The sequence below is a fragment of the Cajanus cajan genome, chromosome 9, assembly GCF_000230855.2.
Source record: "Cajanus cajan strain Asha chromosome 9, NIPB_CcT2T_4, whole genome shotgun sequence".
NCBI classification, from domain to species: domain Eukaryota; kingdom Viridiplantae; phylum Streptophyta; class Magnoliopsida; order Fabales; family Fabaceae; genus Cajanus; species Cajanus cajan.
The window spans coordinates 8170526-8197701 of record NC_138525.1 but is presented as its reverse complement, the minus strand read 5'-3'; the positions used below and the strand labels follow the sequence as shown (position 1 = coordinate 8197701).

At 31.8% G+C, this 27176-nt stretch overlaps 2 protein-coding genes and 1 long non-coding RNA gene across 7 annotated transcripts in view; all 3 read left to right on the top strand.

Moving 5' to 3' along the window:
• The window catches only part of LOC109791567 (uncharacterized), a 37667-nt gene extending 31628 nt beyond the window's left edge, over window positions 1-6039 (top strand). For both annotated transcript variants that reach the window (XR_014429720.1, XR_002239045.3), the window contains exon 4: window positions 5418-6039. This is a non-coding gene — a long non-coding RNA (uncharacterized LOC109791567). The remainder of the gene's footprint in view (window positions 1-5417) is intronic.
• Window positions 6040-9747: 3708 nt separating this feature from the next.
• On the top strand, window positions 9748-24951 carry LOC109791565 (uncharacterized). 4 transcript variants are annotated; one of them, XR_014429783.1, is made up of 10 exons: window positions 9748-10445; window positions 11301-12614; window positions 12688-12891; window positions 12976-13944; window positions 14017-14279; window positions 14353-14520; window positions 14588-14692; window positions 14772-14838; window positions 14919-15018; window positions 22237-24951. XR_014429783.1 is itself a non-coding variant. In XM_083063965.1 (6 exons), the coding sequence occupies exons 4-6, from the start codon at window positions 13294-13296 to the stop codon at window positions 14453-14455; spliced, it is 1017 nt and encodes a 338-aa protein (XP_082920091.1). In that variant the 5' UTR covers window positions 9748-10445; window positions 11301-12614; window positions 12688-12891; window positions 12976-13293; the 3' UTR covers window positions 14456-14750. The 4 variants fall into 4 exon arrangements, 1 of the variants encoding a protein (XP_082920091.1); XR_014429782.1 differs by having other exon boundaries at window positions 14353-14692; XR_014429784.1 differs by lacking the exons at window positions 9748-10445; window positions 11301-12614 and having other exon boundaries at window positions 12649-12891; window positions 14353-14692.
• On the top strand, window positions 10361-11636 carry LOC145949217 (large ribosomal subunit protein uL10-like). The gene is made up of 2 exons (XM_083064098.1): window positions 10361-10459; window positions 11301-11636. The coding sequence occupies exons 1-2, from the start codon at window positions 10361-10363 to the stop codon at window positions 11634-11636; spliced, it is 435 nt and encodes a 144-aa protein (XP_082920224.1).
• Window positions 24952-27176: the final 2225 nt, after the last annotated feature.

Sequence of the window (27176 nt, the reverse complement as noted above, 5' to 3'; positions counted from 1 at the left end):
TAGAATCCACATCACCAGCCATTTCTGCATCTGTGTAACAATTCAACATAGACTCACCACTTTCGAAAAACAAATAGACTCTAGAAGTACCTATGAGATACCTAAGTATCCATTTCACAATTTGTCAATGTTCTTTACCTGGACAGAGACAAAACAACTAACTATTCCAACAACATGAGCAATATTTGGTCTTGTACATACCATTGGATACATCAAGCTACCAACTGCATATGCATACAGATTCTTCTGCATTTCTTCTTTATCTTTCTCAGTTGTAGGACTTTTCTTAGAGCTTAACTTGAAGTGACTTGCAAATGGAGTGCTAATAGACTTGGAATTGCCCATACTAAATCTCCCCAATACCTTCTCAATGTACTTTTGTTGTAATAACCATAATTTGTCGTTCTTCTTATCACGGATAATCTTCATGCCAAGAATTTTCCATACAGGACCTAAGTCCTTCATTGAAAAGGACTTGTTCAACTTTCTTTTGATATTTTGAATTTTTCTCATGTTATGATCAACAATTAACATGTAATCCACATAAAGCAAAAGAATAACAAATTTTTCGTCTAAAAATTTCTTCACAAATACACAATGATCATAAAAGGTTTTCTCATACCCATGATTTATCATGGGAGTAAGAATTGGTTTACCTATAAGAAAGCCAGTTTCATCAAGTAAGTCTAACGTGTATTTCCGTTGAGAAAGGGAAATGCCAAGATGGGACCTAGCAATTTCCAAACCAAGAAAATATCTTAAAGGACCAAGATCTTTAATTTTGAATTTGACATCTAAAGATTGTTTAATGTGATTGATTTCATCATAATCTACTCCAACAATGATAAGATCATCTACATAGATTAAAATCACAGTAAAAATGAGTAAAACGAGTAACATGATGTTTAGTGAAGAGAGAATGGTCATGTTGAGATTGATTGTAATGTAAGGACAATAAAAATGAAGAAAGTTTAGCAAACCATTGTCTGCTACCTTGCTTCAAACCATAAAGGGATTTATTGAGTTTACAAACATGATTTGGTTTATAAATGTTAAGACCTTGGGGTATCTCCATGTAAACTTCCTCAAGAAAATCCCCATGAAGAAAAACATTATTAATATCAAGTTGATGAAGTTCCCAATGTTGACAGGAAACAATAACAAGTAACATTCTAACAGTGCTTAATTTTGCAACCGGGGAAAAAGTATCAAAATAGTCTAAACCTTGGATTTGAGTATACCCTTTTACAACCAACTGAGTCTTATACCTTTCAATTGAGCCATCATATTTGTACTTAATTTTATATACCCATTTGGAACCAATGGGTGTCTTTCCAGGAGGTAAAGGCATAATAGTCCAAGTTTTATTGTGTTCAAGGGCATCAAGTTCAACTTACATGGCTTTAACCCACACCTTATTTTTAACAGCTTGATTAAAAGTATGAGGTTCAACATGGATAGTGATTGAGAGAGCATACCTAGAATATGAAGCTGAAAGGGAATCATAGGACAGAATAGAATTAAGAGGGTACCTGATCTGTTTATCTTTTGGTGGTGGCACACTAATCAGCAAGTTGCAATGATAGTCCTTGAGATAAGCAGGAGGACATTTATGTCTAGTAGATTTCCTTAGTTGTGAAGGAGATGATGTTTTAGAGGGGTGAGCAGATTCATCAATGTCATTAAGATAATTTTCATAATGAGCAGAATCAAAGTATAGAAAATCAAAGCTAGCATCATTTTGTTGTTGTGAATTAGTGGTAACAGTAGAACCTTTTTCAAAAAGGGGAAATATATGTTCATAAAAGACAACATTTCTAGAAACAAAAATGTTTCTGGTTAAGAAATCAAGAACCAAAAAACCCTTAGTGCCTTGTTTGACACCAAGATAGACTCCTTTAGTGGCTCTAGGATCCAATTTGGATCTGCCTTGAACCAAAGTGTTAGCATAACATAAGCTACCAAACACCTTTAAGTCTAATAATGTAGGTGGTCTATCATACAAAATTTGATAAGGTGAAGAATCATTTAAAACGTACAGGTGACGGAAGCCTATTTATCAAGTGAATAGCATGACTAACAACATAGCACCAAAAATATTTAGGAACATTAGAATGGAAAAGAAGAGTTCTAGTTATGTTTAGAATGTGTCTATGTTTTCTTTCCACAAAAAAATTTTATTGTGGAGTTTCAAGACAAGAGGTTTGATGAACAATCCCATAGGTAGCATAAAGTTGATCTATTGCAAATTCAGCACCATTATCATATCTTATTACCTTAATGTGTTTAGTAAATTGAGTTTGGATATAGGAAATGAAGTTTTGAATCAGATTTCTGGTTTCACTTTTTGATTTCATGAAATAAATCCAAGTATGCCTAGAATAGCCATCTACAACAGTAAGAAAATACTTATGACCATGTATAGAGGGAATAACAAGGGGCCCCAAATATTCATATGAACAAGATCAAAGCAAGATAAACTTTTAGTAGTGCTAGTAGGAAAAGGTAATCTAGCTTGCTTGCCAAAATGACAGTAATCACAAGTAACTTTTTATTGTAAGTCACATAAGGAAAATGTCTTTCACAGTTTGTAAAACAACATGAGAAGGGTGACCAAGCCTATAGCGCCAAATATCAAAAGAAGAAGTAGTGGTCTTTGGTTAAGCATTCAAAACAGAATTAGATTTATAAGCTGAAACAAAATTATCCTTGGAAGAATGTTGTAGAATGTAAAGGTGATTTTTGACCTCAGCAAGTCCAATCATCTTCTTGGAAGTGAGGTCCTGTATGATGCAAGAATTCTTGTTAAATATGAGTTCATAATCTAAGGAGGCAGCAATCCTTTGCACAGATATGATGTTGAGATGAAAGTTGGGTATGTAAAGAACATCATTAAGGAAAAACTTTTCAAAGAAAATAATGGTCCCAAAAAATTGAGCTGTGGAGGTAATTCCATTAGGCAGTTTAACATGAACAAGATTTATAGGATGATATTTAGTAAAAAAAATATAACAAATTAAAAACATGATCAGTAGCTCCAGTGTCAAGAATCCAATTAGTGTGTTCCAAAGGGTTACCTAGTTGATTTTGCTGCGAGTTGGAAGAATTTACTGATTTAGTAGTGGTTTGATGGACAAGTTGATTAATGCTATGTTCTGGTGATTGCAACTTAGCCCTTTTTAGCATGTCAATGAGGTGATCATAATCTTCATAGGTAAAATTTGAGGTGGACTCTTTGTTTTGCTTTCCTGAAATCTCACTAGCTTGGGTATTGGCAGCCTTATTGCTGATAGTGTTTAGGGAAGTAGAGTTCCCTTTGTTCTTGAATTTGAAATTGAGAGGGAATCCATGTTTAAAGTAGCAAGAGTCTATGGTATGATTTTCTGTTACCACAGAAGGTGCAGACCTTCCCTGCATTGGTGAAAGATCCTCGACCACCTGTACTTCCTCTTCCTCTTGAGCTTCCTCCTCTACCATTAAAAGAAGATCTCCAATTCCCCCCAAATTGTGTGTTGAGGCTTAAGTTTCTTGAGTCTACAAAATTGGGTGTGTTTTGCTGTCTTTCTTGTTGTAATACTAAAGAAAAAACTTTGTTGATCATAGGAAAAAGATCTATAATAAGAATTTGACTCTTGATAGTGTTGTATTGATCATTAAGACCCTTGAGGAAGCATATGACATATTCAGTGTCCTTGTAGTCTTTTGAAACTATTTACGCCTTTGGGACACTTTACTACAATGTCGCTATGGTCCATAGCGACACTAGTGTCACGTGTAATTTTTTTTTTGAAGTCATGAACGCCATATTATTAAAGTCGCTACAGCCGGTAGTGCTTCATATAAAGTCGCTATTGTAACATCCCGAATCTTCTACATCGTTAATTATTATTATTTTATATTTATGGAGCTTATTTAATGAAATTTTATAGAACATTTTAGAGATTTTTTAAAAAAATTTATATAAAATTTTATTTTATTTTATTTTATTTTTTAGGCCTAGAACGGGCCATTCCAAAAAGCGGAACGAGCCGTTCCCATAAGCAGAACGGGTGTTCCAAAAAGTGGAACGGGCCGTTCTAGACAAATAAAATGGTCTAAAAACCTTAGTTGGAAACAGGTCGTTTCAATTATGGTCAATGTGTGTTAATATATCAACCCTAGAACGGGACGTTCTGGTTTAAGAACGGGTCGTTTTGGTGTTGAGAACGGGCCATTTCAGTGATAAATTTGCACATAACGAATGGCTCTAGAACGAGCCATTCCAGATTCAGAATGGGTCGTTCCGGGTACCCCTGAATTCCTATAAATAGGAGGGAGGGGCTGTGCAAAAAATTGTAACTGACGAAGGTAAAAACTTAGAGAGAGAAAAAGAGAGAGAGAGAGAGAGAGAGAGAGAGAAAGAAAGAGAGAGAAAGAAAAAGGGAATCCAGGGGAGCAGATTAGCAAGGTTTTGCTCTAGTTTTAGCTCTTACTTATCGAGGTAAGGGGGGAGTGAGAAACCTCGCTCGGGGGTGTGGGAATAATTGTTGGGTAGTCGGATTGGCCCCAATCCCTTGCCTAATGTATGTTTCTAGGAACATGAATGTGTTCTATTTTACTTTCTGATTACTCTGTTGTGTTCCTTGTTAGAAATGATGAATAAATATGTGATTAATTTTGAAAATAAATAAGTTTTAATATGAATAAGAGTGCTCTGTAAATTCCTGTTCAGACCTTATGAGGAATAATTATGACTTGACTATGTGAAATATGAACAAATGACATGAGACATAAGAATGAACTATTGAGATAAGCCATGACTATGAGAATATGAAAATGATGACATGAGGTAATAAATGAAATTTCGTAATAAGTGAAATGTTGAGTCAATAAAATAGTGAATGTATGACATGCATCATATATATATATAACTCCAGGTGTGCCGGTTATGCCGCATACCAGTGATGTAACAAGCTATGTGATGAAATGACTTATCCAGGTGTGCCGCTTAGGCCGCATACCAGTGATGTACTGAAATATTTTAGGTGTACCTTAGGGTCACTAGTGATGTAACCAGTTAACAAGGTGTACCTTAGGGTCACCAGTGATATAACAAGCTAACAAGGTGTACCTTAGGGTCACCATTGATGTAACAAGCTAACAAGGTGTACCTTAAGGTCACCAGTGATGTAACAAGCTATGAGAAATGTGAAACTTCCATATGGCGCCACATGCATGCATTTATGAGTCGAGTCTATGACATCATTGCATGATAAATGAGTGTATATGTGATATTGATTGTATATGTGTATTGTTTACATGTGACTTATGTTTGTTGTGTGTGTGTGTGCTATCTAACCTTTATTTCTGCACCTGGAACCGAGTGAGATATTTCTCACTCCCTTGTTATTCTTGTACATGTTTAAATTGTGTTGCAGGTGATCATCATCATGGGGATGTTGGTGATGAGGCTTAAGGTTTCAGTTGGGCATGCTCTGATAGGATATGTGACATCGGGGCATAACTAGACTTAGTTTAGGATGTTATTGTTTTGAAAACCTTGGTTTCTTTTCTTTTGGTAATTTCTAGCGAAGGTATGACACAAATAAAGTCTATAGTTGCAGTGATTGAATCCAAGGAAAGTGTATGTGGAGAATTGTAATTTTGAATGTTCTTGATAAAAGGTCAAAGTGTGCATCTTTGTTATATTTTTATTACATGATTTGGAAGTTATAAATTAATTCCTAACTAGGAGGCACTACCACCTTTACTGGAATTAATCTATATTTCCTTTATTATTTTTTATGATTTCTTGAGTTTTGATATTTACATGTTGACTTTTTATGATTTATGAGCTACAAATGTGCACCTTCTATGTTATGATATTTGAGACATTTGTTTTATACATGAAAGATGTTATCAACTATGAAATATTTTATTTACTTAAAAAGAAAAAAAAATTATTATTTACATTTATTGTGTATTAATATTGGGGTAGAGGGTGTCACGTATAGCTATAGTCTATAACGACACAAAACGACTTCATAAAAGTTGCTATAACCTATGGCGACACCAATTAATTTCATTTTATTAAAAAAATTATTTAAAATTTTAGTATATAATATGTTTAAAAAATATGATTTATTTAATTTTTTTATAGTGTATAATTATAATTTATAAAAAAAATTAAATATTTTTATAAAAAAAATAACTGAAGCGCAATAATATAAAAAAATTGGAAAAGAAAAAAAATGAATGTTAAAATAAAAAATTTTAAAAAATGACAAAATAAATGTGGAGAAAAATACATGTGGAACAGAAAAAAAAGGAAAAATATAAAAGATAAAATTATCTGAAGGAAAAAAAATGTAAGAAAAATGAAAAAAAAAAGAAGTATAAAATAAAAATATTTAAAATAAATGTAGAAACAGTTAAAAAAAAAAAAGGAGGTCGTTATATCCCATAGTGACACAAGGTCGTTGTAGGCCCTAGAGCCTCTAGTAATCCATAAAAAATATATAAAATTGATTTAAAAAATATATAAAATATAAAAGAAAAAAATAAGTGAAGACAAAAATGTAAAAAAAATGAAGAAAAAAAAGAAGTATAAAATAAAATTTTTTAAAAATGATACATTAAATGTTGAAAAGTAAAAAAAAAAAAAGGATGATGCTATGGCCTATAAGTGACCTCAGTTTTTTTTGGATTATCTATAGTTGCTATGGGCCATATCGACACAAGGTCGCTATGGACAATGTCGCTATGGCCCATAGCGACCTCAGTTTTTTTTTTTTTTTTTATCGGCAGTAGCGACAAAAAGTCTCTATTAGTTTTTTTCTTTTCAAAATTTTTATTTTTTTGAGTCATTGGGTCATTTTTTTTCTCCAGATTTATTTTACTAGTTTCTTAAAAAAAATTATTTTGTAATTCATTTTTTTTTGCGTTTTTCTACATTTTTTCCCTTCACTTATTTTGGATTATTTGTAAAAAAATCTCGTGTTTATTAATTATTTTTTCCCCAGATTTATTTTTCCCATTTTTTTAAAAAAATTATTTTATAATTCATTTTATTTCTTCTACCTTTTTTTTTTACATTTTTTTCCTTTAGTTATTTTTCCTTTTATATTTTCTTTTTTCTTTTCTTTTTTAGATGTATTTTAATAATTTTTTTTACTATTTTTTAAATTATATATATATATATATATATATATATATATATTATGGACTACAAGAGTCGCTAGGGCCCACAACAAATTTTTGTCGCTATGACCCGTAGAGACCTCTTTTTTTTCCACATTTATTTTATCAATTTTTTTTAAAAAAAATTTACTTCATTTTTTTAGTGTTTAAAATTTTTTTCTTTATAAAAATGATGTTTTTTTTAATCTAATTTTTTTATTTAAATTTATCTTATAGTATACTATTAATTTATTTTTGGTTGACTGAACTATTTTGAGTTATTTTTAAAAAATCTTGTTTTTTTAATTTATAAAAATATTTTAAAAGATCAACTCTTAAAATAAATATATTTTAAATTTTTTTATTTCTATGAAAAAAATTATTTATTAAAAAATTGAGCCATTTTAAATATGTGATTAACCTATAGCGACACAAAACAGTTTCATATAAAGTCGTTATAGCTTATAGCGACACCAATTAATTTCATTTTATTAAACAAAATTTATTTAAAATTTTAGTATATAATATGTTTAAAAAAATATGATTTACTTAATTTTTTTATAGTGTATAATTATAATTTATAAAAAAAATAAATATTTTAATAAAAAAAATAACTAAGCGAAATAAAATAAAAAAATGAAAAAGCAAAAAAATGAATGTTAAAATAATTTTTTTTTAAAAATGATAAAATAAATGTGGATAAAAATACATGTGGAAAAGAAAAAAAAAAGGAAAAATATAAAAGGTAAAATTAATTGAAGGAAAAAAATGTAAGAAAAACGAAAAAAAAAAAAAGAAGTATAAAATAAAAATATTTAAAATAAATGTAGAAAAAGTAAAAAAAAAAAAAAAAAAAAAGGAGGTCGTTATGGTCCATAACGACACAAGGTCGTTATGGTCCATAACGACCCAAGGTCGTTATGGCCCATAGTGACACAAGGTCGCTGTGTGCCCTAGCGCCTCTGGTAATCCATAAAAAAATATATACAAAAATTTTCTTTATAAAAATGCTATTTTTTTTAATCTAAACTTTTTTATTTAAATTTATCTTAAAGTATAGTATTAATTTATTTTTGGTTGACTGAACTATTTTGAGTTATTTTTAAAAAATCTTGTTTTTTTTTTAAATTTATAAAAATATTTTAAAAGATCAACTCTTAAAATAAATATATTTTAAAATATTATTTTTATTTCTATGAAAAAAAATAATTTATTATAAAATTGAGCCATTTTAAATAATGAAGGAGCTGATAACGACACTAGTAAAGTCACTATCGCAGGTAGCGACTTTTAGGTGGCTAAATTCAGGCCGTTCTTAGTTACAAAAAAAATTACACGTGGCACTGGTATCGCTATGGACCATAGCGACACTGTAGTAAAGTGTCTCAAGTAGGGGTGGGAAAAAAAACTAAAATGAACTGATGGTGAACTGTACTATAAAAAACTGAACTGTTTGTAAAAAAACTAAACTGAACTGTTTAAAAAAAACTGAACTGTTGTAAAGTTGAACTGTACTGAAGTATAAAAACTGAACTGAATTATAAAAATTGAACTATTTTTATAAAAGAATAAAAATTAAATGTGTCTATTATGTTATGTCTTAATGAATTAGCTCGATAATCTAATAACCAAAACTTTGGAAAAAAAAGTGATCTGAAAAAAAAATTATATCAATTTTGTCAAATTTAACGGATCAATTGAGCTATGTTGAACTACTTATTTTTAGGCTTAAAATTCACTGATTTTGTTTGACTTAATTTTATATTTTTTTTCCTTTGAAAAATTTAAATAAAATGAAAAATAAAGTAAAGTTAGCAAATGTGTTCTATTTTGATAGATCAATGAGTCAAAATTGTTCAATTCAAAATATCATAACAGTTTAGTGCGGTTTAAATTGGAGTTTAGTTCAAGTTTTTATAATATAGTTCAGTTCAATTCAATGATACAAAAGAATAGTTCAGTTCAGTTTGTCTAAACTAATATTTAGTTTAATTCAGTTCATATAAACTACTTTTAAGTTCAGTATAATTTTTATAAGTTTAGTTCAGTTCGTTTTGTCCACCCCTACTCTCGTGTAAGGGTATTACTGCAACAATAGAACCCATCGTATATTCCTCACAATTCACCATACATCACCTCAACCAAACACAATAGTTTTTGTTAAATCTTCTTTAATCCATCTCCCTCCCCACAAATTCCTCTTATATCACCCATCCTCCCCCAAACACAATATTTATGATTATTTTCAGTGAGAGAATTTGTAGAGATTTTTTTAATTTTTTATTTAATTAAATTTTTATTTATTATAATTATTTATGAATTAAGTATTAATATTTAAATTTTTTTTGTTAAACATGAAAAATAAATATTTGTATTTAATATATAAAAGATAATATTTTATTTTTATTTGGAAATTAATTTTCACGAAGAATATCTTGTTAAATTTTGTTTAAAAATTATATGTATATATATATATTAATTAAATATTAACATTTAAAAATAAATTATCAATTATATATATTTGTGTATTTTAATTATATGTATATATATAAATATAGTATTTATTTATTTATAAATTTTAATTATATTGTATATAATAAATATGTTTGTGCAATATACAAACTAAAATACTAATATATATTAAATACAAAATAATGTAATTTAAAAGTTATTATAAGGATAAAGTTATGTATATTAAATCAAACTATTATCTTTATAACATATTCTTTATATATATGTTATAGATAAATTATATCATATATATATATATATATATGTTTATGTTTTTTATTTTTTCTTAATATGTCAAGATTGTGTTATTTTTATTATATAAATAAATAAGAATTAAATTAGATAAAAAAAAATTAAAAAATTGTACAAAGATATTTTTTTTTTGGAATAAGACAAATATTTGTATTTAATATATAAAAATTGATATTTTATTTTTTTCTATTATTGGGAAAGTAATGAAGAACTTTTGTTCAAAAAATTTGCAACTAATGCTAAATGCAAATAGCAAGGCTCTTGAAAAAGAGACCACGAAGTGAATTGGGCCATCAGATACATTGACAAAATCCTATATGAACTCAGCATTATCCAACTTCATCTTCTACTTGGCTTCCGTCACTTGTTCTCCCAACGCAAACTCTCCATCCATAGAAGAGGTTAAAGAGACGGCACCGTTTTGGTCCTCAACTTTGCCATGCAAAACTCTCAGTTCCGTACACCAGCATCATCAGCAATGGCCCCCAAACCTACCAAAGCAGAGAAGAAGATTTTCACTAAAGGTGATTTGAAGGAGGTCAGCGAGGAAGTTGCTTAGTACAAGCTAAACTCTTCTTTGCATAGTTTTTAATTTTTGTTGTTGTTCGGTTGATTTTTTCCGTCATGCATGCAGTGCTTGATAAATTTGGTAATGATAATGTTGCTTTGCTGCCTGTGGTTTTATTACTGTATTTTTCAGTCACCATTAAATTTTTTATGATGACTACTTAGTTAGGGTTTAAGGATGGATGTTGTTTATAGTGCTCTGATTTACCTTTTCGCGAATGCAAGGTTCTAATCAAAGGTTTGATTCCGGTAATTTGTTTCAATCTTGTGTTTTATGATTTGATAGTCCAATTTGTTAGGCCAAGTTACTAAGACCGTCAAAGTTGTGTTTTGCATTTCGTTGGCTTGTTGTGTTACATTTTATTAGTTTTCTTTTGCTATTTTGACTTGTTTATTTTTGTTGCATTATTTGAATGTTCATCCATGTATTTTTGGATGTGCTTGATTTTTTTTTAATAATTATTTTATGAAACAATATTTAATAATTATTTTTTTTAGAGTTTAGCAGCGGAAAAAAGAGTGTTTTATGGAACGCCAAACAATTGAAATTTGGTCTTATATTTAAAAAAAAATGGGAAATTGTTTAAACAGGTCATAAATATTGTTTTGGAATGCTTATTCTCTATGACTATATTTTAAAATTTGGAAATTATTTAAACTGTTGCTCAAAGAATGATTTTGTAAAACAATTTTATTAAATATAATTTTTTTATTTTCAAAGCAAGAAACAAAATGGTCATAATCATTGTTGTTTTTATGCTTATTACAATTTTAACAAAAAAAAGTCATATACGACAATTCTCTTATTACAGGTGCTGAACATTCCTACGAAGATTCACAAGGGTATTATGGAAATCATTACCCCTGTTGAACTTATTAAGAAGGGAGACAAGGTTGGCTCTTCTGAAGCTGCCTTGCTTGCCAAGCTTGGCATTAGGCCCTTCTCATACGGGCTTGTGGTCCTATCCGTTTACGATAACGGTTCTGTATTTAGCCCTGAGGTTCTTGATCTTACTGAGGATGACCTCATTGAGAAATTTGCCGTTGGTGTCTCAATGGTTTCGTTGGCTATCTCATTCCCAACACTTGCAGCGGCACCACATATGTTTGTTAATGCCTACAAGAAGGTAAAGACATGGGATGTTTGAGACTTGCGCGTGGGCCTAACAACGATGTCATTACATTTGGTGGGTATGACATTAACAAATATTGTTTCTATACAAAGACAGAAGATGACAAAAGTAGAGTACAAAATAGTGGGGTTACAATTCAGGCTGAGGTTGTGCACTTTGCTAGTTCAAAAGATAAAAATCCCATTACAGCATCCATGAGTTATTTCGGAGTCATAGAAGACATATGGGAAATTGATTATGTTACGTTTACAGTGCCTGTGTTCAAGTGTAAATGGGTTGATGGCAATACGGGTGTGCAGACAGATGATTTAGGATTTACTTTGGTTGATTTGAATAAGGTCGGCTATAAGGATGAACCTTTTATTATGGCATATCAAGCAAGACAAGTTTTTTATGTCAGGGATCCATGTAATGAGAAATGGTCAGTGGTCCTCGAAGGAAGAACCATGCATGGAACTCACGAAGATGAGTCTCTAGATATGCATGAGACACCGTCTTTCTCAAGCAGATCACTTGGTCCTATTGCGGACCATGAAGTGGACGAAATACATGCTATTCGAAGTGATCATGATGAAGGAATATGGGAAAACATTCCAACCTAATAGGTTTCTGTTTGTGTATTATTTGTTTTTTTATTAGTTATTATGTTGCTATATTGTTATTATGTTTTTTACTTTATTTGTCTATTCAGTTAATTCATTGTTTTAATAATGAGAGTTTAATTTTTTCAGGATTATGGAGGATTCTGGGTCTGGCAGTGGAAGGAGGGAAGGTAGATCTGTCACCCGATTGTCTGGGTTGACAGCTGGGCGCATTGCCAAGGAGAGGACACCGGTTGAGGTGGATCCTCGTTCTGGCAAGGCATTAGGCCCAAATGCTGCCAAGTTTAAGAGCTATTTGGGAGTCCTAACTCGACGACATGTTTCTATTATCATTCCATCATGGGATGACGTTCAGGAGGTTGACAAGAACCTTATGTGGCAGGATATTCAGGTATATACTTTCACATCCCTTGAATATTATATAACTTAAATATATTATTTATTAATTGTTGTTATTTTCATAGCAAAATTTTGACATTCCCAACACTGAGGTCATGAGGAGGAAGATGTTATCTGCCCTGGCCACCAGGTGGAGAGACTTCAAGACTTTCTTGACACGGGAGTAAGTATTTGGAGAGCGACAAAATGAGACTCCCTGTCTAAAGTACCAGATCACTAATGAGGAGTGTATGCAATTTCGTGCCACTCGATTGGACCCTTTGTGGCAGGTTAGTTATTGATAACTCTTACATTGACACAAATACTTAAGGTATATTTTAATTAATCTCATTTTCTTTTTTGTATTATTGCAGGCTAAAAGAATAGCTGCCCAAGAACGACAGGCCAAGAATGATGAACCCCATCTATTGTCAAGAGGGGGATATGAAAGAAAAAAAGGAAATGAAGAAGGCTAGGGCAGAGGCAGCAGGGGTTGAGTCTGCTGACCGTGTGGAGTCACCTCCCCGCCATGAGATGTGGATAGCAGCCCAGACAAAATTAGATGGGCAAATGACTTCTGAGTCTGCAAGGGTCGTTGCTAATAAAATAGTAAGTAAAAATATACAAACTAAGACTCTTCATTTCAACTCATTTAATTCATAAGTGTAGTTTAGGGTATACTTATTGTTAATATGTTGCAGGAGGGTTTAGTTGAGCAGAGCACCCAGGGCTCATTTGTTTCCCATGGTCGGGATGATATCCTCACAACGGCCATAGGAAGGCTAGAGCACGGAGGTCGTGTGCGTGGTGTTGGTGGTTCTTGGAGCCACCAAGATTTCTTTGGTGGCCGATCATCGAGGAACATTGTCGACTCTTGCAGTCAAGAGGTTATCAAGAGATTGGAGCAGAGATTGGAGATGCAGTTTGAAGAGAAACTGAAGAATATTGAAAAACAGTTTGAACAGAAGTTTGAACTTTTGGCTCGTTCTCAGCAACAGACTGCAGTTGCTCATGATGGTGTTCGAGTCAGCACTAAAGGGAGTTGTGCTGCTCTAGATCCCTCACCAGATCAGACTCACACTGATGTACCAAACCAGTGTCAGTTATATGTTGAGGATGAGCCCCCACGGTTAGTGGCTATTAGCCGAGTATTTGAGGGTGGCTCAACCATCCATGGTGTCCGTCTACAGCCAGACTGGACACGAGTTGTGGTTGACCAAGTTCAAGATGCTGCTGCTCTAGTGCCTTTGCCCAATACAGAGGTTCAACTAGTGGGGCAGGCAACCGGCACATTCTTATCTTGGCCAAAACGTTTGGTCATGCCGCTTTCAGCACGGGCAAAGGTAATTATATTATTGCTCTTTTAGATTCTTATAATTCTATTATTGTTTAACTAATTTTGATTATTTATTTAGGATTTTATCAATCGTGGTAAGGAGGTCATGAGAGAACCTCATGTTCATGATGCTAATATCGTAGAAGCTGAGGATGATCCCATATCTAAGCTTCTAATCATATTACCACGATTAAAGAAGAAGCCAATTCAATTGCAGTGGGACATTAGAGTTTTTGGAGTTGATAGCTCTAATGTTCCACTATACATATCTCTGCCTGATGCATTAGAGATTGTTGGGGGAAACTCCATGTTAAATATATCTATCATACAGTTGTGGGCCATGTAAGTCATATTTTCTTTTATGAGTCTAAATTTACAATAATTACATTTAACTTATAATAATTATTTGTGTTAGGTACATGGACAAATTGAGTGTGGAGCAAGCACAAGCAGAAGTATATGGATTTATTGAGCCTCAATCCATCCAAAAATCAGGAAACACTCAGGTCCAAATCTAACAATATATGCAAACATGGATGAGTGACTCAAGAAGACATATATACATGGCTCCATACATTGACGGGTTAGTTTTTTAATTGGTTTTTTAATCATGGTAATTTTTTAACTGATTTGTTTGTCATACAATGTAGGTCCCATTGGAAGTTAATGGTAATCATTCCTAAGGAATATACCGTGGTGTGGTTTTGTTCACTTCATCGAAAACCAAGCCACGAAATTAAAAGCCAATTACATGGGTAACTAAATTTTTTCATTATGTTTTAAAACTGTAATTATATATATTGGCTAACATTTGTTTTTATTTCAATTAATTAGAATCGTGTCTGGAGCTAATATATTAAGAGGCAGATCATCAAAGTCATTGCATTTCATATACCCTAAGGTTAGCAAATTAATTCATACAGTCAATAATATTTAAATTTATTGACTTTGGAATTAATAGTTATTTGTTTCTCATTTTAGTGTAATAAGCAACAAGACTCGTTTGAATGTGGCTATTAATTACATCATGTATTGGATGAGAGCCATAGTTTCTGCGGGTATTATTGATTCTTGGGCGCAGGTAATTCATATCAAAATTTATTTAACTATATTTACCTTTAGAATAATTAACATTGCATATTAATGACACTTAAATTAATGTTTCAAGTCTTTCAAGATCCATCTCCATTGCCCGAAGATGAGATGCTCAAGATAAGAGAACAATGGGCAACTTTTTTTCTAAGTTTAGTTAGTTAGATATTATGTTTATAGTTTGATAGATAGTTAGTTTAGTTAGTTAGATAGCATTGACAAACATGTTTTATAGCTTTTTTAGGATAATAGGATTTACATTGTCATAATTTATGTTTTTTAATATTGATATATTATTTTCTTTTTGTCATTCAATTTTGAAATACAATTTGAATTTCTATTCTGGATTGCCTGGTTTAGATTTGGTATTCTGGACTATATTTATATGCAGGTGTTGGGTATATCAATTTATAAACGTTTAAAAAAAAAAAACTCCCACAATTTACGTCGGGCATGGCCTTGTCCGACGTAAATTTACGTCTAGCCTTGCAATGGCCGACGTAAATTTACGTCGGACATGGCGTTGTCCAACGTAAAATTGTGGCATGTTTTTGGTCCCTTTTTATGTCGGTCTGGGAGAATCTCTGACGTAAATTTACGTCGTCTTTCAGAGGCGAAGTAAATTTACGTCTCCCGTATTAACGTCGGAGCCTTTTTTGACGTAAAAGGCTCAAAATACGCGACATAAAAGACCCTTTGTGTACTAGTGATACCCAAGGCAACTCTTATCCGCTACCTTGTCTTATAGCCTCATCATGTCTTGTCACCAAAATGAATCAACTAATTATGCTTCTCCAATTTCCTTCAACAATCCACTCGTTACTCGAGTCATACCTAGTCTCACACTACTAAGGGTAACCTCATAAGTCACGCTTAAATCCCTAATTTGAACTAAAAGATCCATCTCTCTAATCATAACGAAAGGCAAATATAAAGGTTCCCTTCTCAAAGCATCGATCACCACAATGGCTTTACCTAGATAACAACTAAGATTAAAATCCTAGTTCTTAAGAAATTCCAACTATCTCCCTTGATCAAAAGATATTTAAGGCCCTAACGATCACTAAATACCTCAAGCTTAGAACCGTACAGGTAGTGTCTCCAAATCTTAGTGTAAATATCATAACTACTAACTCAAGGTCATGGGTAAGGTAATTCCTCTCATGAATTTTCCATTGCCTAAAAACATAATGATGGAAATCTAATCCCCAAGGATCCCTTTGGAAGAGGTAAGACCAAGAAGGGTGAAGGTTGAGCTAAGAAGTTTCCATTGTACATACTTGTAGATACTTGTATAGGTGTATTTTTGCCTTTGTATTTGTGAGACACTTTATTTTCCTTTTTAGTAGCTTTTGTATATTGTTTCTAGGGTAGGTTACTTGGACACTTTGACTCCATTTAACCTAACCTAGAAATACATTCTTTTTAGTTTTTCTAGTAGGAGTGGCATTAGCAAAATAAAGAGTGTCCTTAGTAAGCTAGAGTGTGCTCCTAGCAATTTAGCCAAAGGTGGTCCTAGGCTAAAATTTACATATTGGACTCATTTTACTCCTAATTTTTCATAGATTTGATTTAGCTAGGTTCTATTCACATTGAATGAACCTAACTAAACCAAATTAACCATTTTAAAACCGGATGGAGTAAATTAAATCCAATGGGCCGCCCACCTTAGAAGTGTGTTCACGCTTTGTGTTCACAGTTGGCCAAATTGCTTGGTTCTTCTCAAGCTTGGAAGCTTGAAGCACAAGCTACTCCTTAGCTAGCTTACCAAGCAAGCTAAGTGAGAAGCTTGCTCTCCAAGCCTCTAGACCATGGGTGGTTAGCTAGACCTTACCATGGTTCCTAGTGAACCATGGTTAAGACTAGCTTACTCTCCAAGCTTCCTACTCCTATATTTTCGTTTTTCCTTCTTTGTAAAACACTTTTGATGAATTAGAGATTGTATTTTCTGAGTTGAGTTCAGATTTCTCTCTTCCAAAAGTCCCTAAACCTCTTTGAGTGCATCCAATTCTCTTATCCCTTCCATAGAAGAGTGTGGTGAGAATTGAAGGGGCTTATCTCTTCTTCAAGGAATGGCGCCTCTTGGGAGAGTTTCTCCACCAAACCGTGGTGGTTCTAAGGTCTCCTCCTCCCTTGGAGACCTTAGCCAAGCCTAGGAAGAATCAAGGAGCCAAAGATCTAGGGAGAAGCTTGAAGGGGAATCAACATCAATCCGATTTCTCAACAAGTCTTCCATCACATAAACTACTACCTTTCCTTCTTGCATCAACAATCCACCCAAACCCATCTTAGAAGCACAATTATATACCACAAAAGACTTACTAAATCTATTAGTATTAACACTAATCAATCTTTCCTTAAGAGTTTGGAAACTACTCTCACACTTACTATCCCACACAAAGAGAACACTCTCCCTAGTCGACCTAGTCAAAAGTAATGCTATCTTAGAAATTTACTAAATAAATCTTTAATAATAATAAGCCAACCCAAGAGACTCAAGCGCACAACTATTCTATCTTAGATAAATCTACGCTATACCTCCGCTAGAATTTACAAGACCTAGAAAACTTACCTCATACTATCAAAAATCATACATAGATAACTTAGCCTAAAACTGTATTGGATATATCTTCAACCTCAACTCCAATATGATGATATCACACCCTAAGGTTAATCTTACTAAACACCCACTAATTGATCTGTAACAGCCTAATTTTCACTAGGCCAAGAGCCCAATTAAGGTGGCTTAGTAGCCCGGAACGGGCCGTTCCAAACCAGAAAATTAGTCTATGATTCTTAGTTAGGAACGGGCCATTTCCAGTTGGAACGGGCCATTCTGGATCTCAAAAATGGCCTTTGAACCTTATTGAGAACGGGCCGTTCCAGTTTCAGAACGGGCCGCTCCAAAATATGACCGTTGAGAGTTTTAATGCAAACCCCAGAACGGGCCGTTCTGGTTTGAGAACGGGCCGTTCTGGATGGAAATTTACAAATGACGTGAGATTTCAGAACGGGCCATTCTGGATTTGAAACGGGTCGTTCCGCGAATCCTGATGCCTATAAATCGAGTGCTCTGACACTCCTAAAATCATATTTTTTTCAGTTTTGACTTCTTTCAGTTCTGACTTCTTTCTTCTACTTTCTCTTCTTTCCCTTCTACACTGTCTGAAGATTGAGGCGCACTTAGAGGAGGAGACCAAGAGATCTCTGTTTTAGTTTGAACTGATGTTTATCCAGGTACGGGGGAAAAGGGAATTATTTATATGGAGAGTTACATGAGGGAATTGGGTAGGGGAAGAGTCCCTTAGGATTATGAGTAATTTTATAATTATTTATGTTTAGAGAATTATTGGTCTTAAGTGATTCTGTATGGAATTAGGATTATGAATATATATTTAATATATAAGAATGATGATTTGGGAGAGAGAACGAAATTATAAAAAAATGTCTGTAAGTTAGGTTGTGAAAAATTGGATGATTTCTGTTTGAGGAATTGATAATCCCATTAAATTTTGTATGTGTTGAGGATTAGAAATATATATTTAATATGTAATAATGATGATCTAAGAGGGAGAACGAAACTGTAGAAAAGTGCCTGCGAGTTAGGTTTTGGAATAATTGGGGGTTTTACTGTTTATGTTAAAATTATATTAAATTGATAATTCCATTGATTATTATATTAATTTATGAATGTTATTGTTATATTACTTGATAAGAATTGATGATCTAGATGTGAATTGCTTGAGGGGTGTGTTAACCCTGTTTTGTTCACTATAAAAAATATGCAATTTAGCGACCACTGAAATCGGTCGCTAAATTGCAAAAATCGGTCACTATTTACCTTAGCGACCGAATTTAATCCGTCGCTAAAACCCTGGTCGCTAAACTATTTAGCGACTGAAAAATTTTCGATCGCTAATTCGGTCGCTAAATGGTTGAAATCATTTTGGTCACTGAAGTATAGGGGACCAAATTAGTGACCGAATAAATCGGTCGCTAAATATTTATTTTTTATTTTATTAAATTTTATAGACGTCGCAAATTTGGTCGCTATGAACCACTCATATTTGGCTTCTTAAGGATTTTATTTCACAATACTTAAGTTTTTAGCATGTTTTGTCCTCAATTACACAATTTTTGGAAACTTCCCAGAAGGTCACCCATCGCTGTATTACTCCAAGTCAAGCACGCTTAACTGTGAAGTTCTTATGAGATAAGCTACCGAAAAACCAATGCATGTTGTTAGTATAAGTAGTACAAATTAATTCATTTAAGTTATCCTCAACTATACAATCTCATACTTATATTATTTTTAGATCCTTATCATTTTGGTATATCCGGACTGTTATAAATATATATAATAATTATATTACTAATAATAATAATTATATTATATTTAAATAATCTTTATTTATATATATACTTACTTTTATAATTAACAATCTACTTATTTCTATTTAAAATTAATTTTATGATACAATTTAAATTATTTATTATAAATTTAAATGTTTAAGTAATAATTTATATATTTTAAAATGATAAGGGTTATAATAACACTGGTATAACTTTTACTAAGTATTACACCGCTTAATAAATTTATATTAAATGTGAATTTTGTAAATCCAACCGATAGATTGAAAGTTCATATCACTTTATATGTTTATATCATTTTTTGTTAAAATTAAACAACAACTTAAAAGTAATCAAAATGCTCATATTTTATTTGAAATGTATATATTACGTCAATTTTATTTTACAAGAATGAAATATCAAATCATCTTGAATTCATGTAAGATTCTGTATATATGATCTAAGAGTAAAAAACTTTCAATCTAACGGTTGAATTTATAAAATTCACATTTAATATAAAGTTATTGAGCGATGTAATACTTAGTAAAAGTTACACTGATATTATTATAACCCTTCTCTTTTAAAATATTATTTTTATAAATTAAATTTTAACATTTTAAATAAATTATTAATTAACAATATATTTATTCATCTTAAATCTAAGATATAAAATTCAAAAAATGTATTTATCCTTGTTTTATTTTCTAATTATCAACCATTAATAAAATACTAATTTAAATTTTAAATATAAAAATTCATTTAAAAATAAAGTTATCATAACTTAGAAATATATATTATAAATATGGATCAAAATAAATAAGAAATTTTAAAATTCATATACTCTAATTAAAAAACTGCCTAAAAATCTAATCGTAAAAAAAAACCTCTAAATATTTTTTCACATAAATAAGTATTGGTATTAATTATGTAGGAGTGCATATAAATATTTTTTTAATATAAATTAGTGTCTTGCTATTACAAAAAAAAGAAAATGGGATTGATACTCAACAAAAATATTATCATCACTTTTAAGCAATTTATAAAATTTATTAAGTTTTACTTAGTGACCGAATAGAATTTCGTTGCTAATTTTAACTAATATTTATCAACCGAATAGAATTACATCGCTAATTGTAATTAATATTTAGTGATCGAATTTAATTTTGTCGCTAAAAAAATCAAAATTTTTATTTAGAGACCGAATTCAATTCCGTCACTAATTTTAACTAATATTTAGCGATCGAATTTAATTTCGTCACTAAAATAATAAAAATTTCTGATTTAGCGACCGAATTAAATTTCGTACCTAAATTTAACTACTATTTCGCATCCGAATTCAATTTCGTCTCTAATTTAACTAATATTTAGCGACCAAATTTAATTCGGTCGCTAAAAAAATCAAAACTTCTAATTTAGTGACCGAAATAGCGACCGAATTAAATTCTGTCGCTAAATTTAACTACTATTTAGCGACCGAATTCAATTCTGTCGCTAAATTTAACTACTATTTAGCACCGAATTCAATTCTGTCGCTAATTTTAACTATTATTTAGCGACCGAATTAAATTCCATCGCTAAAAAAATCAATTTATAATTTAGCGACCGAAATAGCCACCGAATTGAATTTCGTCGCTAAATTTAACTACTATTTAGCGACTGAATTCAATTCTGTCGCTAAAAAAAATCAAAATTTATAATTTAGCGACCGAAATAGCGATCGAATTCAATTCTGTCGCTAAATTTAACTACTATTTAGCGACCGAATTCAATTTCGTCGCTAATTTTAACTATTATTTAGCGACCGAATTAAATTCTGTCGCTAAAAAATCAGAATTTATAATTTAGCGACCGAAATAGCGACCGAATTCAATTTCCTCGCTAAATTTAACTACTTTTTAGCGACCGAATTCAATTTTGTCACTAATTTTAACTATTATTTAGCGATCGAATTGAATTCTGTCGCTAAAAAAAATCAAAATTTATAATTTAGCGATCGAAATAGAGACCGAATTAATTCCGTCGCTAAACAAAATCAAAATTTATAATTTAGCGACCGAATTTATTTCGTCGCTAAAAAATCAAAATTTCTTATTTAGCGACCGATTTTCTAGTGATGACTTATTTTGGTCGCTAAATCGGTCTCTATTTTGATTTTTCATAATCGGTCGCTAAATCAGTCGCTAATAACGACTGATAAATTTCGGTCGCTAATTTCAGTCGCTATTTTGCAATTTTCTAGTAGTGGTTGGACTTATCTGTTGAGTATGTGATATGGAATTGTGTATGTGATATGGAATTGAGCTATGAGATGAGATGTTATATGGATGTAAATATGATTGTGATTGTGGTTCCTCACACTAATGACCAGGGATGAGATGAACCTTGAGTAGTGATGCTTCAAGGACGAGCGTGCCCCTAGCATGGTGTGGGATGAGTGAGGCAATTAACACGCATCACTTATGTCAAATATGGCAGCCCTGGCATAGGGTTAATTGCAAGAGATTGTGTGGAATATGATTGTGATTGTGGTTCCTCACACTAATGACTAGGGATGAGACGAACCTTGGGTAAGTGATGCTACAAGGACGAGCGTGCCCCTGACATGGTGTGGGATAAGTGAGGCAATTAACCCGTATCACTTGTTTCAGTTGTGGCGTGGTCTTGACAGTGTTAATTGTAAGATTTTTGTGAATTGTGATGGATTGGTGTAATTGTGAATTGAGATGTGAAGATGAATGATTGACAAATTATGATATATAGAAATACTTGTATAAGTTATGATTATGTTGTGTTTTTCCTTGTGTGCTTTTCATATAAATGTTTTCTTTTCTCACCGTATAATTTGTGGATGTTTTAGGTGAGGAAGATCCAGCTTTGGGTGGCATCTAGAATGTTAACTGTTGAGTTGTGGGTGTGCTCTGATATTGTGACATCGGGGAAGAGAATTTTGGGATAAATTTTTATATGGATTTAGAGTTGTATTTATTATATGCTAATAATTTGTAACTCTCAAGTTTTACTTTCTAAATTTTATTTTTAATTATTTTAGTTATTTATGAAGGTTTTATGTGAACCCTTTTTACCAACGTTTAATATTTTATTCTTTAGTTTATTTACAAGATTTATTTATATGTGTTGGGGTAGTAAGGGTGTCACATGATCCATAAGGTCATCTATCCTCATATTAACATACATGCATATCAAATCATATTAGAATACCTACTTTAGACCTTCATATATACCATTCTTAAGCACGTATGAATCAATCACCATTTACACCATATAGCGTGTACATGAACCAACTTTACCACATATCATAATACAACCTTAAACAACCTTTCAATCCACATGATAACACCTCAAGACATCATAACAAAATTAGCTTTTATCCTTGTATTGCTTAACAACTCAAAACATCATGCCACCATACATATCCCTCCAACAACTGCCAAAGAAAATGATACTTAGAGAGTTATACTCATCCAAATGATCTTAAACCTATCTCAAAAGAAGGCTAAAAGAATAAGCTTTAATTTCTATGAAGACATGAGATTCTAAAAGATCATCTTCTTAGCTAAAAATTCAAAAACCAAAATAGATATATTCAATTCTTACGACTAGACCTCTATTTTACCTGATTCTAGTTCCATTGGAAAGATAACATCCAAGGCTACAACTTTTGTGAAGACCATCAAATCTAAATCCGTCAATAGCGAACTCGTACGGGCACAACAAAATTGCAGTGCAAACATCCCCTACACTAGACAAAAATAGTGTATCAACCTCTAAAGCCACGAAAATACCTCTATCCTTTCAGACTCACTCCTTTCCTCCTCAAACTCATATCTGAGCTACAATTCTACACCAAAACAACTCACATATTCCACAAAAAAGACTTAGAGCTGAAATAAAATCCTCATGCAACCTAACCCCTAACAAGGTTAATATGCAAGCATCAAAACTTAAGGAAATCAACACTTCGACCTTTCATCAAGAACACGCAAAGCTCCAATGCTCAACACATAATCTCTTGGATTCAATCACTACAACTATAGATTACAGAAACTCCATCAACCATAAACTCTCAATACACTCGACAAATCAATGTCTCAGCCAAATATAAGGTCCCAATAATTTCTAGTTGATTAGCATAATATCTCATTTACTACTATTCGCACATATGCTTGCAACACAAGCATATCACTCATCCATTATTTCTTACGTAAGCAAGAAGTATCAAACAATTAAGCACTTATAAGAATGAAGAAGAGCAGTCATAATGATATTAGCTAACACTATCTATCATTCCTCTAATTACAATATAATCTAACAGTATAAAACTCAACAATATCAACACAAGGAGAACATCGTCATCATCATTATCAAAGCAAAGCATCATCAAAGTATACAACAAACAAAACACTGTCAGAGTACACAACAGAATCATGATAAGTACATAACTCACGACCGATTGGATCGACCTGCTCTGATACCACTTAATGTGACACCCTCTACCCCATATACCATAACACAAATAACAAAAATTGAATAAAATAATTTTTTTTTCATAATTAAAATACCAAACATGTTTAAATAGAGGGTATCACATCCATAACTTAAATAGTAGCTTAATCAGCGAAAATTACATAGAAATAATATAAGGTCTTCCTAAATAATTTAATAAAAACATTCTAATCTAATTCTATCTATGCCCCGATGTCACATGTCCTATCAGAGCAAATCCCAACATAGAAGCCTAAGCTTCATCACCAACATCCTCAGTCTCATGTTGATAATTACCTGTAAGACAGTCAAGGAAAAACAACACAAGAAAAGAGAGTGAGAAACATTTCACTCTGGCTCACAGTGTAGGAATATACACCGGATAACCAAACACAAAAAAACATATATAACACAGATAAATTAATAATAATATCGCATCTCACTCATTCAAGACATAAAAATATCAATTTATCATATAACATCAAAATGAACATGGATGGACACGGACTACATTTTATCATTCATGTGGCGCCAGTAACATATCACATGGCATATTGCCGCTAGCAATACACAAAGAGTAGTCTAGGAGTACATGCTGGGTCACACCCTCTGCGCACTCTCACTAGAAGAACATACTACCAGTGTCTCGTCGGGATAACTAAGCCGCGCAAGATACATCCCATGCACACAATGGGCGAGACTGAGACTTACAAACTGAGCTATCCCCAAGAACTAATCCCCAAAGCTTTTACACTAGGGGGCCTTCTCTGGTGGTGTATTTCATATCGTACCCTTAAAAACATTTATGCACATGATGCATGTCAATCAAGACCATGCTTTTCTCATATCACATTTTCATATGTCCTTCCCATATTATATTATCATGTCTCATCATCATAACTGTAACACCCCAGAATTTTTACTATTACAATATCAATTATTATCTATTTTTATATATTTATGAAGATTATTTTTATAGTTATTTTAGTTAATTAAAGGGGTTTTTATTGAGTATTTTAAAGGTTTGTAACAATTTAAATTATTTGTGAAAATTTTTATAAAATTTTGTTTTTTTTACGCTGGAACGGGCTGTTCCAAAAGTGGAACGGGCCGTTCCAAACAAAGTAAATAAGTTGTTTTTGAGGTAGCAGAACGGGCCGTTCCAAACAAAGTAAATAAGTTATTTTTGAGGTAGTAGAACGGGCCATTCCAAAAGTGGAATGGGCCGTTCTAAATTTGTAAAAAAGCCTATTTGGGTTTTTCTGGAACGGGCCGTTCCCAGAGGGAAACGGGCCGTTCCCAGAGGGAAACAGGCCATTCCAAGATTCGAAAATTGCCTAAAAAGTTTAGTTAGAAACGGGTCGTTCCAATAAAGGTCAATATGTGTAAAATGAACTTCAGAACGGGCCGTTCTGATTTTAGAACGAGTTGTTTTGCTTTTTGGAAATGGGTCATTCTGATTTTAGAACGGGTCGTTCCAGTTGAAAATTTTGTGTATATTTGAAGGCTCCGGAACGGGCCGTTTTGAAATCAGTATGGGCCGTTCCGGGTACCACTGGATGCCTATAAATAGAAGGCAGGGGTGAAAAAAATTATAACTGAGTGAAAAGGTGAAAATCTTAGAGAAAGAGAGAGAGAGAGAAAGAAAGAGAAAGAAAGAGAGGGAAAGAAAGAGGGAATCCAGAGGGGATTCTGCTCAAGTTTTAACTCTTGCTTATCCAGGTAAGGGGGAGGAGAACCTTATCTCTTTAAAGTTTAATATACTATTATGTATATTTATTTATGTTATTTGTTATGTATATTTATTTAGTGGGGTGTCCCTAAACTCATTTATTTGTTAACCTATGATTATTTTTATCCATAATAACTATTAAGGTGTTCATATTTTATATTGTTTAATTATTTTATAATGATTATCATGTTTATTTATATCATTGGTACTCTTAATATATTCTTTTACGTAAATATATTTATTGAAAATATATTTATAATCAACTATGATATAGTTGTGATATCTTGGACTCGTCTTGTTGTTATTTCTTCACGTATTTATGAAAATAAATATTGTTCTATGGCCATAGAAGATAAAGTTTGAATTATTTGTAGCTGGAGGTTTAACCTTGGGGATTTAAATGTGTAAGAAATGAAGGTGAAATATCCTATTGTTGGTTAAGGTGAAATATCCTTTTATTGGTTGATATTATGATGATGCTCATTTATCCTGACTAGTCACTACAAGTATAATTCAAATTTTATTGTATCATGAAAATCTAAATATATGATCTGTATATATATATTTATATATATATATATATGTTTAATATTGATTATAAATAATTTTGTATATTCTTTTGAATTATTGTATTTATTGGATATTGTTCTCACTCCTCTCTTTTCTTTGTTTTTAAAATTTAATATAACATAGATGGATCTACCGGCCATACCAGGTCCTTTTACAGTTGTTATTACTGCTGTCTTACTTGGGAGAAATTGGAATATGGAGGCTATTTGATGGATCTGTTATAATTTTATTTGCCAACCATATTATTTTAATTGTAATTTTTTTTCCACTATCAATGTAATTATTGTAATAGAAGTGGAAGAAATAAATAATGTGTAAAATAGTAAATTATTCTAAATATTTTAGAACGATATATCATGTATTAAATTTACAAAATATTCTTTTTCTTTATCTTTATCTTCATAAAAAAATATTGTTAATGATATTATTGCGAAAATATTATATAAGAAAATATCTAATTATTGTTATATAAATTGGGCATCATCATATCACATCATCATGTCTCATTTTCATATCACATCATGTCACATTATCATATCACATCATCACATCACATCACCATATCACATCACTATATCACATTATCATATTATCACATCATATTCATAATTTTCACAGAGTACTCTAATTCATATAAAAATAGATTCATTTTCAGAATTAACCACATACTCATGCATCACATCCAACAAGGAACACAACAAAGCAATCAGAAGGCAAAACAGAAAACAATCATATTTTGCCCATTTTCTCATAGGGTTTCCCATAGGAACCCACAGAGCACTCTAATTCATATAAAAGCATATTCATTTTCAAAATTAACCACATACTCATGCATCACATCCAACAAGGAACACAACAAAGCAATTAGAAGGCAAAACAGAAAACATTCATATTTTGCCCATTTTCTCATAGAATTTCCCGTAGGAACCCACAGAGCACTTTAATTTATATAAAAATATATTCATTTTCAAAATTAACCACATACTCATGCA